The sequence below is a fragment of the Lates calcarifer genome, linkage group LG7_2, assembly GCF_001640805.2.
Source record: "Lates calcarifer isolate ASB-BC8 linkage group LG7_2, TLL_Latcal_v3, whole genome shotgun sequence".
Classification (NCBI taxonomy): domain Eukaryota; kingdom Metazoa; phylum Chordata; class Actinopteri; family Centropomidae; genus Lates; species Lates calcarifer.
The window spans coordinates 6,025,386-6,044,530 of NC_066854.1; the positions used below are offsets into that span (position 1 = coordinate 6,025,386).

Here is a 19,145-nt window from a genome sequence, read left to right on the forward strand (position 1 = left end):
CACTCATGTCATATGGGAACAACCATCACAGCTTATGATTAAAAGCAGCTTCTTGGGAAGCGTTCATGTTCATCTATGCAGAGAGTTTCTGCTCGGGTTTCTGATCAACATCGTGACTTTCAGCACACACACGTTTTATTCAACCTCAGCATATGTTTTATGACAAGTACACCTTTAGTTGGGTTGCACTTCCATACTATCAGATTAAGAAACTGTCAAAACTGAAGAGCTGTAGCTCTTGACATGTGACCATCACCTTTCCCAGCAAGAAACCACATTTAGCGGCAGAAAAAACTTAAATAAATAGTCCTTTAATGTTAGATGGTTTGCTAAATGATAAAGCCAAACAAAGTGACTTTAACACAGCAGCACAACAAAGTGTTTAATCTAAAATGTTTTTACTTGTGGAATAGTGATTTTCATCAGCTAGTCGTGCAAACTGGTCCTTGTTTTCTTTAAGGAACCTGCCATGGTCCCATACAGTATGTGAATGCAGCACACTCTTCATTACTTCCTTTCACTTAGATTGCAGACAGATAAATTAAGACTCTGGCATTAACACAGTATCCATGGATACCATTTCTTTTTAAAAGAGACCCCACATTCCCTGTACCAGCTCTGCTCCGTGGGTCCCAGCTGAGTTTTGTTCACAGCTGCACTTCTTGTTGGCGTACTCTATAATTTAGTAAAAAAAAAAAAAAAGTAGCGTCAATCTCATGGTTCCCCACCAGGAAATTAAGTGTATTTGAGAGCAGTATCCATGATGAGATACTCGTGCAGTAAGAGCCCCCAATGGCACATAAGTGATTTCTGTTAATGTGCGACACTTAAAGAAAAAGGCATTCAGCAAAAACATGTTAAGTTATTTATGTTTGAAGGTTTATTCGTGAGTTTTGTCTGTGTCCTCCACAGGGCCCATGAACAAGACCTTGCAAAGAGACATGAGAGGGACCTGGGGGAGCTAAGTGCCGTCCATCACAGAGAAACACAAATCATGCTGGCTGACTTCAACAAGGCGCAGGAGGTCCTCAAAGACAAGATCTCTGCTCTGCAAATACTGTATGTCACAGAAATATTTGATGAACTGTCTTATTTTGCTCCTTTGTGCTGCCACAGTTTCAGCATTTTTACTCATTCTCATAGCTGTCTCTCTCTCTCTGTCTTTGCCGGAAAAATTAAGTGCTTTCTCCTTTGTAATACACCTTTAATACGTCATGTCCGTGTGTCCAGGCTGGAGGGGACAGAGGAGAAGTTAAGGAACAGAGAAAGTCGACCAGAGGACCTGCATGTTATAGCAGAGCTCAGAGAGATGGTCACCGAAAGAGAAGCTCTGGTTAAAAAGTTGGTGGTGAGTAGATTTTAGGATACTGGGTATTGTACCAGTTGAAAAAAGCTTTCCCAGCAGCAGAAGAAGAATCACAACATCCACAGAAATCCTGCTCATTCTTGTAGCATCCATTGCTCCATTATGCATGTGTAAGCTCGGTACAAACACGAAAAGTTTTTGGCTTTCAAAAAGATAGGAAGACTCTCTGTGTAGAGTGAACAACATCTCCTGCTGACTAGTTTGAAAATGAGAACGCTGAATGTTTCCACCAACATATGTTGATTTAGTCGAACTGAACAGGGAGCAAACAACAAACACTCCACTTCCTCCCAGGAAATATAATTTTGCCAAGTGCTCACAAGTCCTCCCAGAAGTCTTATGTTTGCAACATAATGATCAGACGCATTGACAGCAGAGAAGTGGATTATGCTTCAGGAGAGGTTTGAGAAGTTTCTGTGGATGTTTTGATCCTTTTTAAACCTGTGAAAACATTTTGAGCACGCAGCACAGGGGGTGAGACTTTGATATTCAGCGGACTCGCATGGATTTCGGGTGGAGTTTCACGTTAATGTCTGTTTCACAGGACGACAAAAAGTTTTACCAGTTGGAGCTGGTCAACAGAGAGACAGGCTTCAACAAGGTCTTCAATTCCAGTGCCAATGTCGGTGTCATCAACCCTCTAATCAAGGTGAGTGGTCTCATTACCAGAAGTCCTGGTCAGAGTGAGTGGCCTGGATACTGAGGATCCCGTGGGTGTTAGTGATGTTGTCAGCTCCTTTGAGTTGAATGGTCCCTCATACCAAAACCCTTGGACAGGTGCAAAGCTACAGCCATGCAGTGAGGGACAAGGACAGCTAATATTAGTCTGCTGCACACAGTAAGAAGAAAGTGCTTGATTTTATTTGTGGTATATTTAATAATTTTTCTTTTCATTTTTTATGGTTCTTACCTTGCCTATTATTTGAGCACTATGAATCACCAAAGCACAAACTCACCCTGTTCTTTCTGAAAACCTGCTGAACATTAAACAATCTCACATCTCGTTTCTCATTAAGACTGATCTCTGCGTACAAAGCTGCTCATCATCCTTCTTCTTATATGTACACAGCTGTCATAGCTACATTCAGAGACAATAGCGCTTGATTTCAACATCATAACATCAGCCCTCTCCTCCTCCTCCTCCTCCTCCTCCACCTCCTCCCCCTCCTCTTCACACCTGTGTTGCTCACCGTGGGTTCTTCTTATTAGATAACACATGCGTCCTTGATTCCCTCTCTTACACCTCTAAGCTCCAGTGTGTAGGATTAGAAAATGTCTGACTTTGGTGACTCTTAGTGATAGTTTTAAGAAAACGACTGAGACAGCAACAACAGATCCTCTCAGGGGGCAGTTAGAAGTCACTCTAGGCCAATTTCTACCAACAGAGATTTTCTGGATTAGAGTTCCTGCTGACTGCAGTTATCAATGACTCCTTTATTCTCAAAAGAAAAGTTTTTTTTGTGCTATGTCTTATGGTTTCCGTCAATTAAATGTCACTTCTAGCAGCCTGTGGTGGCAACAGCTGCAAATCTTCTCAATACACAGTTGATAATAGAGATGATTTGCTAAAAACTAAAGAACATCCCTGTAATGCAGAATCACCTCCCACAACCTGCCTCTCTATCTGTGTCTATAGTCAAAAACAGGCAGCCAATCAGATCACCGCTTCGCCAGCTTTCCTAGCCAGTCAGCTCTCCGATTCATCAGCCCTCCCACCATGAGTCACGAGGGGCAGGAAGCGGAGGGACAGGAGGTGGAGGAGGTAGGATCGGGAGGACGCTTTGCGCCTCCTCTCTCCCCCCTCCAACGGTCCCTCCCCTGTCTTAGGAAAACCCTGCCACTGTTCAGCTCTCTTCCTCCTTCTCCTTTTCCTCAGCATCCTCCTCCTCCTCCTCCTCCTTCTCCTCATCCTCCACATCATCCCATGCCAAGCCTTGCTCTTCCTCATGCTCCTCATCCTCAGGAACCCCTGGTGCAGCATCAGGGCCTACAGAGCTTTAGGAGGTGAGAACTAATGTGACTTAACTTCAACTGCTGCCCTCAGTTCACTGTCACTTCACTGAATTCAGGGAGTGAGTTACTTGATGTTTGCTGCCTCCACTGCCCTGTACCTCTCACCTCACCCCTTAGTTTCCCTCCCATCTATCCTCACCCACCTCCCTAAAACCCGAACGAGGGCTTTGTTTTTAAAGGTAGATATTTATAACCCACCTCTGATATAACCTTTTTCTACTCATGAGGATTTAAAATCTGTGTAATCTGCATTTAAAATAGCAGCAATGTTGCAGCCACTTACTAGGCCAGCAATCCATTACATAGATAGACATTAGTACACAACAATTACATCGACATAACTGTTCAATTAGACATGACTATAAAACCTAGTCATTGAAACCAAAACGCCATCCACCATCGCCTGAAATTTAGCATCTTTTAAATGATTTGTATCAAGGAATGAATTCAAGTGTAACTTCCAGAAAGCACGGTGCTTCACTGCAAATGCTGTGAAAAATCGTAAACTACAGTAGTAAACTGTAATGATGAAGATATCATCAAGTTTTAAGTTTCCTATGTCGTCCTTTATATTGTTTAAGTTAAGTCCTAGTCCTAGTTAATTTGTTTACATTTGTGATAACTGTTACCACCAATAATCTCAACAGGGGGCAGCAAACACTTGTTAAGCACAAACTTTGTCAGGAATGTAACAGAAGAGCAGCGGGTACGTCTATTTACAGTGCAGCCAAACAAACTGAGAATCCCTCATGAGTTTATATCCTGCATAGGAATGGCAGACCCCGCCACTAACGATGATAGTTACAGTGTAAGCACACTGAAGGGCTGTTAAAGAAAAATACCAACCATAGATAATATAAACAATGTGGTTTGATTTCATGAAAATCAAGGATAATTACATAAGTGTTGTCTTTATGGAGCCACAGTGTTACCATCCTCAATGCAGCTGATAATAAATCTAATCAAACATTAGGGGGATAGTTTTAGGTTTCCACTCTGCCACGATCACATATTTTTGGGACAACACTTTTTTTGTTATCTTCATGTTTCCTCACCGACCACTTGTAATGTGCAAATGTTACCAACAAAACTGGTGCTGTGTCTGTTGTGTGTCGGGGTTTGCATGGTAGATGAGACACTGCAGCAGAATGCCAACTCACCTCACAACATGCATGACACTGATTGGATCAGCATGTGGAGGACAGAAAAGCAAGGAGAAGCAGCGTCACAGCAGGACAAAGGTGCAGTACTGTTAACCACATTCTCAATCAGAAGATGAGTTTCTTCAGCATCTGTCTCCTCCCTACAAAAAACACAACTTAATTTGAACTTTGTGTGTCTCTTTTGTTTTGTTTTGATCTTACCCAGTAATGAAGTGTGAGACAAAACTAAATTCTATGTGCCAAATGGGATTTAAAGGCCTTAATTTTATTCGTGGAATTTTAATTTAAGCCTCAGCCAATACTGAGCACCAAATTGATCTATTCATTTCACAGAGCGCTGCAGTCTTCCTCCATTAGTTCAGGGTCAGCAGAGAAAAATAATGAAGATATAATCCCTTTTTGATCCATTATGCTTTAACATCTCATTTTCCCCATTTCTTACCATGGAGCTATCACAGACAGAATCTTCTTTGAAACATACCGCAAATCTTCGCTGTCATCCCCTGTCTGCTTTTTGTTGCTTATAAAAAGAAACCAACCCTGAAACTTTGCACTTAAAAATCAGTCTCAATAGGATTTCAGACTCTGAGCGAAGCAAAGAAGAAAATGACTGATTTGAAAGCGCTGCAGCAACTTGCAAATGTGAAACGTGCAAGATAACGGCGTTGTGGTTTTGTTCTACCGGCAAAAAGGCAGTGGACACACAGTATAAGACGAGATGAAGGAGCGCTGTTTGCTGCAAACACTGATTAGAAAACACTGGGAGGTCTGATGCTGGAGGGTGTAGACTGCAAACCAGCAAGAGTTTGTTTGAAATGAATGCTTGGTAAGAGAGGCTGATTTCAAGAACAGAAAACAATTTTCTTTTTGTTCCATGTTTTTGTTTTTGCCTTTTTTAGTGTTACTTTAAGTGGAGGGGAGGAAAAGTTTTTCCCACTTTCCTGAAGACTCTGTCCTCAATTTTTTCTTTTTTATCAGTTTCCTTCTCTAAAGCAGAGCTGCATCACAGATTAAAACTGTTGTGTTATTTTTATGTTTGTTGAAGGTGAACATGCAGCTAATGGAGGCTATATCCTGTTTGCTCTTCAGCATGCATATAATAGCAACGTCACCCACACAAATCTATTTAAGTATGAGCTAGGTAATAGATTGAACCTGTGTGGTACCTTGTCTCCTCTGCACAACTGAAAGCCGCCTTGTTCCCTTATTTAAAGTCTAATAAACAGTCCTTATATTGCTAACAAGCAAATAAAACAAAATTTTAAGTCAGGAGACAGTATAGTACATTATCATGTTTATGAGAGGCAGCACAGTGGTTGCTTCACAGCAGGAAGTACCTGGGTTTAAATTAATGACGTATTAAGAAAACTAATGTGCAGACCATCTCTGGCTCAGCTGTTTGACTTCCTACATACATGAACAGCTTAAAAAAAAATTACTGATTCAACAGTTTGAGACTTAAACTTGCAGTTTGACTGTTTGTGATGCTCAGCAGAAAAAAGCCATTTCTTTAGTGATGATTGTGTTTGGGGGAAATAGTCATTTTGGGCCGGTGGGACCTGGACTTAGAGCACACTCTGCCGACTCTGCTGTCTTGAATGGTGGTTGCTGGGGCTTCAAATCCCTCTGCTGGAGTCTGAGTGAATTTTGCATACTCTCCCCATGAATGGTTCTCTGTCTGTGGATGTCAGACCTTTGATAGACCGGTGCCCTGTTGAGGTGTACTCCACCTCTCACCCAGTGTGAAGGGAAAGGCTTCACCACCCTGTGGCTCTACATAGGATCAGTGGGTATATAAAAATGGATGGATGGAAGTTCACTTGTGCTTTTTAGGTTTAACTGTTGAAATGTGGGGCTGCTGCACCTCAGGTGGAGTTCCTCCCTGCACATGTTGAAATCAAATGAATGAGCACTCACTGGATCCCTCTCCAAACACCCTGGCACTGGTGCAGCCTGTAATACGCAGCATGCAAAGGAATTTCACTCTGTTATTTTTTGTTCTGATGGTGCCTGCGTGTATCTTATTACATATCTGTGTGTTTTTGAATTCCTATTTGAGCATCCCTGTCTCTCCCTCCTCTTCATTTGAATATTTTTTCATCTGTCTTCCCTCCCTCAGCCTTCCTGAGGCCAATGTTGCGACACCAACACACCCGAGGGGGATGGAGGCAGGAAAAAGTAAAGAATACGTGGCAAAAGAAGAGGAGCTGTACTCCCAGTACTTCTCTTTCTGACTGGCAAAAAAAATCCCAATTCTGTCAAAAAAATGAAGTAATGGGACAGAGAGCTAAAGTTGGACAGCGATCAAACTGCAGGTTTTGAAAGTCATTTGGGCAACATTCATTTCAAACTTGTGTTGCTAATCACATCATCTGCAGTACTGGGATTCCAGTGTGATTAAAAATTAATTAAAAAAATGTAACTAAAACCCAACAGTGTAAATATAGAAAAAAGGTGGTGTGGAGATACTGAAGAGGTTCGCTTGCAGCTCTTTAGAGACCCTAGTTAAGTTAAGACCCAAGTTGTAATACAACTAAATCATCCTTAAAGTAACAATAGCCAGTGAATCTACTGTGTCAGTAGCATGAAAATTTCAGAAACATTCTCAGACCTCTGTGAAATAATTCCCCTGATGATGTCTGATCACTGTGGCCCAGTGTGTCAGTTTAAAGTGTGTTAGTGAGTTGCATACTGTAGATTAAGAGGATATGGTTTAACTCCATATTAGCTGAGTTTTTCTTCTTTGTTCATCAACATGTGTCTTACAAGCTGTGATCTGACTGGAAGTGCTTTGAAAGTTCAGCCAGGACAAACTGATATTTGCCTTGATAATCGCCTTTAGTCTTTCATGCTGTGGGCTCCCCTGCAGTATAAATATGTATTTCTCATTCAGACATGTATTTGAGGAAAAAAGGACAGACCTAGCTGCTGATTCTGGTTGTTTTTTTGGCCTCTACGGTACGATAAATTACAGTATACCACAATAACGACACCAGCAAAAAATGACTAACTTTAGCTTGCTGTCCCAGTGCTTTGACTGTGTACATACAGTAAATGTTTGAAAGTCATTTTCAAATCTCTGAGCTACCTGAGGGGCGCTTGATTTACAATTCCAGACACCTCAATAGTCTCAGGAGGGGAAACATCAAGACAAACTGAATCAAGCACCCCTCATATTTTTATTATTCTAGTATTTATAATCTAACAAGCTACTGTTTTTCTACGGTCTGTTTGTGATGCCAGTGGACCAGGGACATACAGAGAAAGAGTTCTGTCAGCGACATGTGGACTTTTTTTAATGCCAAGGAGGGTTTAGTCAAACACTTAATTTCATTACAAGCTAGGAGTTCATGTCGTTGACCGAACTCTTTTGCTACGTGTCTCTGCCTGTGGGGCAGACCTTAGAGCATGTGAAAACAGAAACACTATCATAATGCTGCTGTCACTCACTTGAATCCTCATATCTCCGGTTTTTGGTGTACTGTCTGTTTTTTAACTTGGCTCTAAAGTTTACATAGTTCTTGTGTAGAGTAGTTTTCATGACCTGAAGGTCCATGAAGTCCATTCGGTAACCTGTACAGTTTCCAAACTGCATGGTCATCATCAGCCTGACAGACGCTCTGTTTCTTACTTTGTGGATAAAGAGACATGAGGTTTGAGAGGTTATTTACTCTCATATTGACGCCACCGGGGTCCATTCAACAACAAACACATTCAGTTACATTACAGCATCAATTGTTGATCGATGCTCGTCTTCCATTACAGAATCAGCTGAGGTTCAGGAAGTGTTTGTACTTTGCTTGTTCATAGATCAGACAGTATTATAGACACACCTTTATATGATACAGTCCCATACAAATTTGTTGCTGGCCTGTATCGGATTGCGTCTGACCATAGTGTGTTCCTGTCTTTCATTCAACCCCTGCTTTCCTTCTGTTTGCATGAAGAAAATCTGATGCCCGTATTTAATTAGAGTGTGCAGATCTTACTATGTGGAAACTGATATCAATCTTCTCATTTGACTGCAGGTAAGATGAAAACCCAGCAAATTTAAAATTAACTGAAGTGAAGAATGAAACACTTCCTGAAATGAGGCTGAGACTCTAGCAGACATGTCTGTATTTGTGTCATATGGGAAACATGGTTGTAATCAGAAAATACAGGAATCCTGTCACGTTGAGAGAATAGACTTATATCTATAAAACCAACTTGATGAACAATTTTCATCCTCGTGCACAGAAAACCTTTAACATGGCGCCCTAATGTCTGATTATCCCTTACGACATGAATGCAGCATCAAGACATTGAAGCTATAGTCATGCTGAATGTCATCAAAACTCATCAGTACAATATATTAAATGGTGTATTTGTAAATATTGACCTGTAATGTGAGAGACCCCGGCAAAGTAAATGGACCAATAAAAACATACGACGGTATCCTCTCTGGGATCCCCCCCGACACTGAACCACAGTTGGTTCATTCCTCCATGCACACTGTGAAGATTCTATTTATTCAGACAAACTATGTTAAATATTGACATTTAAGCTCAGACATCTGCATCAGACAACGCAGAAGTCTTTTCTTTTTCTTTAGATTTTTTTATTAATAATACATTTTCTCACAATCACATCTGATTTTACTGCCACTGCTTTTGTTTCACCGTACTTGACATTGGGTAAAAAACCCAGTACAAGGGTGACAGTGTTTCCCCAGCTGAAATGAAGAAGCACATTCTGGGTGACGACCCTCTCTGACGGTGATAGTTAAAGGACCATTCCAGTGTTTTTGCATATGTTGTGTGTAACAGTTTTGAATGTGTTTTTCTACCTTTCCAGGCAGCTCTTGTTTTCATTTCACTGTAGTATAAAAATCAACTTAGAGACATCTGCTTTTCTGCTGTCAAAATTAGAAGCAGCCATGATGTTCATTGTTTTGAGCTGCCAAACTTAAGTGACTTTAAAGTCTCACCACAAGGTCCGTTCAGTAGCTGTTCTGGAGCTTTCAGTCATATCATATGGTCTTCATCAGTAAACAGAGGTTTCCCAGTCGTCAAAGAATTGTCGATGTTCAATTTTCAATGTTTTTTCTGAGCACTTTAAGGACTTCTCGTCCATGTTGGTTTAAGAGCTGTGCATTACATTCATTCTTGGCCTCAGTGAAAGCAGTTCAGACAACAGTCTCACCATAAGGTCACTTTAGTAGCTGGTCTGGAGCTCTCAGTCATGATCTTCATGAGCAGATAAGCTTATGGTGAGATTGTTTTCTGGACATGAGCTGGAGTAACTGAATGAATAAATGTAAAAACACTGGTATGGTCCTTTAGGTTGTGTTTTGTTTACATGTTTGAAATAATGAAAAAATATAGAATATTTATTTAACTATTTATTTTTGAACTTGCATTTTTACATAATTGTTCAGACCTTATTGTTTGTTTGTCCTGCATCAATAATCACATGACCTTTGTCCATCATTACCACTGTAACCTTACAAAATGAATGGGCATTCATGAGAATATCGACTCTTGTTTCTCAGCATCTGACAGAGGAAACTTCAGAAGTGTTTTTTTTTTGTTGTTGTTACAACACTGACATCAGCTGGCCATCAGCAAACCACAGAAACTGCAACTTATTAAAACATTGTCTGTTTAGTTGATTTTTTATGTGACGATATACAGACCAGGGCTCAGTTCATTTCACTTTCAACTCAGTTTGTCCAGAATTGCAGGAAAAGAAGATGGTTGCACCTGTACCCTGTATGTCCTAAACTGAAACAGTAGATGTGTTGCAGTTTGTGTTATGAGCTGAGTTGAAAGTGATTGGATGTCACCCTTGTGACTTATCATTTAATGATGTCTGTCTTGCCATTTTTGAAGTAAAATATATAACAATTATAACGATACCAATATTTATTTATATTTATATCATTTCTGTTATGTATGTTATGGAACAGTAAAATTATGATTGTGAGATAAAGCCTGTTGTTGCACTCTTTTAATGTGTGTGCGTGTTTGCACGTGTGTGTGATCTGATACAAACAAATAGACATGAAGGTAGATTTTGCTCCCTTAGTTATTCTTGGTATGATTCTAGCCACCAACAGAGATAAGTTATGTATGATTTATGCAAATGCATTTATGCAAATAGTCCTATAATGACGATGTGAATCTCATATATATTGAGTGTAGAAGTTACTGTTTTGGGATACAGTTGATTGACAGCCAAGTATGGTGAGAAACCCCCTCCAAAAAACCCAAGCACAGTAAAGAAAAATACTTAAGACTCCTGCCCTATCAAGAGCGTCCCTTGACTAGTTGCTAGGTAAAAAACACGTCAGGGAGCTCTGTGATTGGCTGATTCTTTTATTGATAAAATTGTGACGATTTTTGTTAGCTAGCAAGACGTTTCCAGGATGCTAACGTAAACAGCGACACATTGTTGACAGCTTGTTGTTAACACGACTTAACTTAAATTAAAAATATTAAATAGTGATGAATGGAAGCTATTTGGACGGCTGCGGAAGTTTTGGAGCGGATGTTGTGCACTTTTTTCATCTCTTGCTCTCACATCAAGGCTAACGGGTGAGTCCATTTATTAGCCAATGTGATGTCAGCTAATTAATGTGTTAGCTGCTAGCTATACCTGCTGTTGTCCTAATATTTACAGTTCACTAAGTAGGAAAATCAGAAAAAAAAACTTTTTGTCATGCAATTTATTGTACTTTAAAAGTCAGGTGGTACAATCTTCCAAACATACATAAAAGAACATTTTTCTTCTCAATAATTTCTAACCTTAAATGATAATGTATGTTTGTGTGTTTTTACAATTCCATTCAAATATAGTGAATGTGCATTGTATGTAAATGTGGCTGACTTTATAGTTGACTAAACAAACAGAGTTAAAAGGCCATTAACAGACAATATCATAAGGTGATATCACACCATGCAAAGTGAAGTTTTCTTCACTGATAAACTGACAAACTGCATGTACTGCATATGTCAGGACTGCTGTATCAGATGTGGCGTGAGGTGTGTTTAAAGCTGCACTTGACACGTCCATACAGATGTCTCTGAATCCCAAACGACATAGTCCATATTTCATATAATGAGTTACATGGCTGAATCTTCATGTCACTCATTCTCTACCTAAAATACTTTAAACTGTTGTCTGTGGTTTCTGGCAGTGGCAGACAGAGAGAGAAGTAAAAATGCTGATGGAAAAATAATATCCAGCATGTTTATCTTTCTCCTGGTGGAAGGAAGGAACAGGGCTCATGGGAAAAGGAAGTTAAACAGAAAAGTGATGTATTGATATTTCAGTATCACACACATTGCAGGTATTATTACTCAAGCAGGAGACAGTGTCGTACAGGATGTCTTGAGGGAGTCAGCGTCCTTTGTAAATCAACTTAAGTCAGCACATTGTAATGTAAGTATGGTATTAATCTGAGTGAGCAGCAGGCAGATATACATGCATACAGTATATCAGTGAAGTCGGGTCACTTTTTCCCTTGAGGAGGAGAGGCAGGGAAGCTGATCCCTGATCAGCTGTCACAGAAACGTCGCTGTTGAGCTCAGCCACAGCCATGAACGGAGAGAGTTTGGACTCAGAGTCAGGCTGATATATGGGGATGATATTATTGCTTACTCTGACCTGTGTGTGTGTTTATCAGTAAAACCCATATATCAGCCACACCCTTTTCCACAGCGCAGCCTCGCCAAACTCTCTCTGGCTCCGCTACCCTCAGCTGCTCAGCAGGACAATGATGTAAATAAGGAGCAGGCAGATGAGGATGAGGGTGAAGTTGACGAAGAGCTCCTGCAGGTTCCTCTTGGCTTGCGGGTTCACCTCGATCTGAGACGCTCGGCGGATGGCCGACTTGGTCATGTGCTGAACGCGCTCCATGGAGATGGGTTAGATTTTGATGGGCTGGATTAAGAGAGGAGAGAATTCAAGTCAGGCTGCTGGGCCTGTTTTGGACTGAGAGGAGCTGGGCTGAGCTGCTCAGGCCGAGGAGGTGAAGGCAGGGAATCAGACTGCTGCTGGTTGTCTGGAGGTCAGCTCAGGTCAGGTGTTTTTGGCAGCCTGGCCTGAAGTGGACTCAGTCAGTCCTGGTTACAGAGCAAAATCCTCTTTCTTCTCTTCTCTTCTCTTCTCACTGTTGTTGACAAAGAGACAGAGGAAAAACAGAGACAGTAAGAAAAGACTGTGAGAGACACAGTTCACTGTCTGGCTCAGCCTCATTTTCCCTTCATACATCAGCACCCTCCTCCGGGGTGATCTCTCTTGTGTGACCTCTCTGTATCGCAGGACATGGTGCGATGATTACAGAGCTGCTCAGAGGTGGCAGCTGAGGCCTGATGATGTGTGAAGCCAGACTCCAGTAGGAGGCGGCAACAACACAAACATCATGACGACAGTGTGAATGACAGCATGTTTCCACAGAGAGAGAGTAATTCAAAAACAATAACAATAACTGAAAACTGTGCGTTAGCTGAAAGTGTACTTCTACCATAACGCCTGTAATCTCATATCAAACATTCGGTTTAATCTTAAATTTTTCGACAGGCAATTACATCGCCTCCAAACTCGTCTATAGGGTCTCACTCTCACTAGACCACAGTGCACAGAGTTTTGACTTAATGAGAAATGTGAAGCTTCACGGGACTGTCTTGCCTTGCAGCAAACAGTCAATTAAAATGAGTCTCATACATGTGCTCACAAGTGTGCACTGTGGCCACATGAAGTAATTATGAGATGATGGTTAATAGCAGGTGCAGTCATAAAGTCAATGAGCTTGTTAAGCAGCAACATTTATAACAAGTTTTCCATAACTGCTGGTCATAGCAGACAGAGTAAGGCAGTAGCAGAAAAATACTTAAGTGTATTGAATGGAATAAGAGTGTGTTTTATTACTTATTGATTTAACTTTTAATTTGTGCGATAAGCAATGTGTTATTTCCTCTTTCATAGTTTCACTGTAATAATTTTTCCTCTCGTAATTGCCTCATGCACTCTACTGCCCGTGTTAAATCATGGTTATAATCTCACAACATAAAATGAAAGTGGCTGTGAGTTGAGAAAGAAGCTGAAAAAAACCAAACAAAGCATGTGAGCAGAAATAATGAGCTTCACAGTGCAGCTGCAGGCTCTCCACTCGCTGCTAAATCCCTTCTGTCATCTGATCTGGGACTTTCCTGAGATCAAAGTCACTGTGACAAGGTGACCGTGCTTTTGCATTAGTCGCTCCCGCAAACAGCGAACATCTTAGCACTCGTACCTCGGATCTGCCAAGGTCTTTCCTATTTTTAAAGAGATTAAAAGTCCTGTGAGCGCCCCCTGCTGGATGTAGTGTTCATTACAGGCTGTGGTACAAGAGGAGAGAGCAGCATACAGACAGCTGTGGATTTGGAGAGGCTTGTACAGAAATCTATGCTTTAAATATTCTGTTTTCAAAGTTCACTTGTGTTCTGAGGGTTGCTCTGCAGGAAAATGCCCATTTCATATTATTATCATCCATATTTTCACTGTGCTTAGGATGTTAAAACTGAACTCTCTAAAAGTATGTGTCTTCCATTTTTCTTTGTTCATTTTCATTTTTGTTCATTTTTGCTGCAGTGTGGAATCAGTAAAGACAACAGGAGTCATTTTTGCCATTTGATGCTTTCTGCAGATACATCTATTTTTATCATTTCATTTTTGTGTCTTCTACCCTTGATCTGCCTCTGAGTCACTTGTTATCACTTGACATATTAACACCTTTACACACACACACACACACACACACACACACACACTTCCTCGTTCACCATGGGAAATCTCCATTACCTCTGCTTCTGACTTAAACTAGACTTAGCTGTAATTGAACAGATTTAATAGGAGAGTAGCTTGAGTAAAGAAGGCCAGATTAAACCAGACAAATTTAGGTCCATTAAAGGGTGTTTAGTTTTTTACTGGTTTTCTTCTTAATTTACCTAGAATTAAAATACTTGTTTTGGTAAATGGGTTGCAGCGTGGTAGCAGTTAAGATGGGACATAATTTGCTGACTGCAAGGGGAAACACACCCAAAAATATGCTTTCTTAAAGGTGAAATAATCAATACAATCAATATTCAATATTATAAATGAATCGGATCATAATGTTAAATGAATATTTATTTAATATTACATTTAGTGATGTACCCCCCGAGAAATACTTTACTGCTGGTGCTCTCAGCCTTTTAGCCTCTAGCCGCTTTGTTTTGCTTTTCCAGCCCACAACTTATTCACTACTTCCCTCAGGAGTTGGTGGAGACCAAAACCACAGATAACAGGAGCATGAATATTAGAGCAAATTCATCAGGCAGACCAAACTACAAAAATGTATCAGTGTTAAGTGTTTAATGCTTCAGGCTTGTTCCTCTGCCCTTAATTTGTCAAAGAAAAGTAACTATTGCAGCTTTAGTAAACTTTGATAAGCTAAATTACAGATTTTTTTATCCAGTGTTGTGCAGTCAGAGATTTTCCTGTCACCACCGTCTAGTGGCCATTAGAGAACAGGCACTACTGCAGTGTCTTCCCCACTCAAATTCCATAATTTTCAATTCCCCAGTGTTGTATGAGAGGAGGCTTTAAATTCTGATCCCTCCCCTGACAGTGGCTCATACTGGATCCAAAATAATAAATATCCATAATCCCTGGCGTTTTGTGAGGCCCCTGAATCATTTAGCATTACAGGTCAAAAGCCTTCCACTTAATCTTATCTGTCCCTCTTCCTTCTACTTCTTCAGCCAGTAAGAGAAATGGGGCTTTATCATGCGAGTAGTTTGACCTTTGACACCTGAGGTTGAATGTGACTTGTGAGTGGGCCTCTACAGACGTATGACTGACAGCATGTGAGTTACTGGTGCTCCATGTCATTATGTGCTGAGTGCTGACTGTCAGTCATTTCATGCTAGAAGACAGGCTGTTGTTCTTCTCTGTGACTAGTGTGCACATAATCCTCATTTCCACAGTAGAAAAAAGAGTGAACAGTGACAATAACCCAGGCTTTCTTCTGCCAAATGACATTTTGGAGTCTGTGAGTTTGTAGCTCACATACCTACCGCCAAATTTAACCCCTGCCCCGACAAAAAGGATCAACTTTTTTTATTTTTCACCAAGCCGTTTCCTTGTCATCACTTCCTACTTTCCTCCTCTGACTGTCTGTATCTCTCACATCTCACAGGACCACACAGACACAGCTGTTGTCAGAGGCAGGCAGTGATTGGTTGATCTTTGCCCTGTCATTTACATAAAAGCATGCAACTGGACAAGATGCAGCAACTGGAGGAGACAGGCAGCCTGGGAGCTCACTGTGCTCGAGTGGCAGCCTTGAGCCTAATTTTCCTTGTTGGCGCCTTAGCTAATAATGCAAAAAACGTCAGTTATACTGTAATAGTGCTTGCAAAGGTCACACGCTAGCTGAACGGAAAGCATAACCCAGTGTCCCAGCATAGATCCCAGGACCCCCCAGAGGCCTGTTGATTAAATCTGAAGGATGATTAACTAGGTAGAAGCTGCACATTTTCCCCTGTCTTCCAATGTTTGCTTTGTTTTTCTTGTGAGTTACAGTTTTAGCCCTCTAGGCTTCTAAAGGTGGCATTGCTTGGCTATAAAGGCTCACAAGCCAATAAGTAAATTGCCTAAAGGACAATTTTGAGGATTATTGACCCATTGAGGAGATATTAAGCACGTTCAATCAACAGCTGTCTCAGCCTATTACTATCAGCCAAAGTGATCCCTGCTTATTCATCCCCTCTTAGCTCTAGAGTTTCTCATTTTTATTGTTGCATTCTGGTGCCAAAAATAGAACAGTAAAGCCAATTCATGTATATATTTTTAAGAGCAGAGAGCTAATTATAAATGTGTTAAGACTATAGTTTGATTTCATTGTTAATAGTGTTTCAACAGGTACATTACCCTGTTATTAAAATATTTCCTCATCATTTAAGAGTTTAATTTAACCTCCTGTTCATGTTTTACTGTGTGAAGCACTAAGCCTGCGTGGAAATCAGGTTTTATTTTTAGATGCTTATTTCTGTTAAACTGAAGTTAACTCTTGAGTTCTGTTGAAAGGACTATGTTGTACTTTTATAAACACAATCAGCTGTTGTTAGCCGTTGTTGCCAAGAGCTAAATACCTCCAGTGTGACGAGCAGAGGGGGCGTGACGTGTTGATGTCCGGTTCGATGTGAGAGTTACTGAACGTTTCACCTTAGAGATGAAGACTGAAATATTTCCATCAAAGAAACTGTGTTGCATATGGAGTGTGTGTGTGTGTGTGTGTGTGTGTGTGTGTGTGTGTGTGTGTGTGTGTGTGTTTGTGTGTGTGTGTGTGCTCTGAAGACTCTTAGATGCCAGTCATTCCACGGGTGTGAGTTTTATCAGTGTGTGTCAGCACCAGTAGCTGTCGTCTGAAACGGATTTACTGGTGCGCGCACACACACACACACACACACACACACATACACACACACACATACATATTCACATATGAATCCACACAGAGATTTTTAACCTCTTGTTGTTCTGCTTGTTTCTGCTTTTGAGTATTAACAGCAGAGGTGGTGTATCCAGACAGACACTGAAACAGTTTCCTCTGATGCCTCAAAATCAATACATTTTTTTAGCTGCAGTATCTTTTGACTGACAGCTAAAAAGGCAGAGGATGACAGCTATCGAGTAGTAAAATGTAGGTTAGACAGATACATGGGTTTCCTTGATGCTGACCTATTATTCTAACTGGGGCATGATCACTCGTTGATAACAGCTGGTGGGTGCCAGGACTTTGCACCAAAATTAGAGGTCTGTTAAATTTAACAGACTTCATTTGAAATTACTGAAAAAAATATCTATTTATGTTCATAATTTCCACCAAAAAATAGGACTGATTTTGTTTTTAAGAAATACCTTTTTCAGCTTGTGTAATTTTTTTACCCCTTATCCTTTAGACAAAAAAATCAATTTATTCATAATCAAAGTGCAGTAGTAATAATCTGCCAGTATCAAAGAAAACATATTTACCTGACGTTCTAAGACCTTATACTTTATGTCTGACAAGAAATCAAGGTGACAGTTATCATTATATGTTAGTTTGTGCTCATTTTGATGATGAACAAATCTTAATAAGTTTGTTAAATTAACAATGGCTACTTTGAAGTTAGTGTTAGATATTTTTTACATGCTCTTCAACAGCTGTTTCTTTTTATGCATGTTTTACTATGTCCATATACGTCCTTGAGAGGTCATTGTGGAGTACAGAAGTCTTAAAGTCAACAGACATTTTCTGTGATGATGGAAAAGCCTCTAAAAAAGCACTAAAACCATCACACAGCACAAAATGATTTCTCTAATACCACCTTAGTTCAGCTCCCCACGCAGCCAGTTTGATTGGTTTTATCATTAATTCTCAGATGCAAGAGGTGGAAGACACTGACTGACCAGATTGATTTTGAATTAAAGACCAGTATCATCTGCTAGCATACGCTAGTGTAACCTTAAACTATGAAATCAGTGTTTAGATTGAGGTGATTTGGCTCCTCAGCGCTCTAAAATAAAATCATGTGCCTCGGATGGGAACGTAAGAAGTAGAGATGAGTGTTTATCCCTCTGGGAGGTTCAGTCCTGTTTCCATTCCCCCCTGCTCCCCCTCTTGAGAGCTGTGTTTACTGTATGTGAACAAAGACTGTTTTATAAGAAGCAGTGATTCATACAGTGCTTCTCAGTATCTGAACATAAAACACAGCCTCCTCTTACCCTCAAAGTGAGATAAGTGACCATGGAACTTCTGCAGAGCCAGTTACTCTGCAGGGAACCGTTAACCATTATTTACTTCTAATAAGTTAAGGAAAGAGAGTAGACTGACCAGCGTGAACCATGGGAAATCCTCAGGGGTCCCATAAGAAAGTACTTTCATGATAATTTTAATAATAACGTATTTTAATGACCGTCACAGTTAATTCCAAGCATTATTATGACATATACATCATCTCTGGTTATTTTTATCTCCCCATCTACTGTTCAGAAATGAAATTATATTGAAAGAATGCAGGATGCTGCTTCTTACCTTTCAGATGCGAACAGAGCTGGTTGGAGTTTGAGAGAGAAATGTCAGATATGCAACGCTCTGCAAGGCTGTAAACACAATGTGAGAGAGCGAGGGAGAGAGAGAGAGAGAGAGAGGGAGAGAGAGAGAGGCAGGACATCCTAGAAAAGATTTTGGGAGAGTGGGGATACCAAGGTTGTATCAGGTCTGGTGAATTATCCATGATAGTATCTCCCGGGTCAGTTAGGTGAGGAATTTGGGTTTGAGTCCTAAAATCTGAAAGCCTGGTGTTATTAAGCCTGGTTCCCAAAGGTCTGGATGGAGTTAAAACAATATGTATGAGTTACAGTGTGCCAAATTTAATTATAATATTGATATTATGTGTCTGTATTAAACAAAGTTTATTTACTATCAGTAATGGAACTGCTTTTTAAAATGACTTTTTTGCAGTAACATTTTGAACATTTCTGAATATAATCATAGTGGTTTATTAAAAATTTCTGTCTTCACAAGCTTTTAACAAACTCAATTTCTCACAAGC

The 19,145-nt window shown here is 40.3% G+C and overlaps 2 protein-coding genes across 2 annotated transcripts in view; one reads left to right on the forward strand and one right to left on the reverse strand.

Moving 5' to 3' along the window:
* The window catches only part of fam184aa (family with sequence similarity 184 member Aa), a 44,099-nt gene extending 33,584 nt beyond the window's left edge, over positions 1 to 10,515 (forward strand). Inside the window, exons 20-23 of the mRNA XM_018690552.2 lie at positions 913 to 1,059; positions 1,231 to 1,348; positions 1,911 to 2,015; positions 6,662 to 10,515. Coding sequence (XP_018546068.1) covers positions 913 to 1,059; positions 1,231 to 1,348; positions 1,911 to 2,015; positions 6,662 to 6,670 — 379 coding nt within the window. The 3' untranslated portion in view covers positions 6,671 to 10,515. The remainder of the gene's footprint in view (positions 1 to 912; positions 1,060 to 1,230; positions 1,349 to 1,910; positions 2,016 to 6,661) is intronic.
* A 719-nt stretch (positions 10,516 to 11,234) lies between these two features.
* On the reverse strand, positions 11,235 to 18,714 carry pln (phospholamban). The gene is made up of 2 exons (XM_018690663.2): positions 18,626 to 18,714; positions 11,235 to 12,697 (listed from the first exon to the last, which is right to left on the reverse strand). Exon 2 carries the CDS (start codon positions 12,442 to 12,444, stop codon positions 12,283 to 12,285), a length of 162 nt encoding a protein of 53 aa, XP_018546179.1. The 5' UTR covers positions 12,445 to 12,697; positions 18,626 to 18,714; the 3' UTR covers positions 11,235 to 12,282.
* Between the last annotated feature and the right edge of the window lie 431 nt (positions 18,715 to 19,145).

Bases quoted from the DNA above. Each gene is read 5' to 3' on its own strand.
- pln (XM_018690663.2), bottom strand. From the start codon at position 12,444: ATGGAGCGCGTTCAGCACATGACCAAGTCGGCCATCCGCCGAGCGTCT.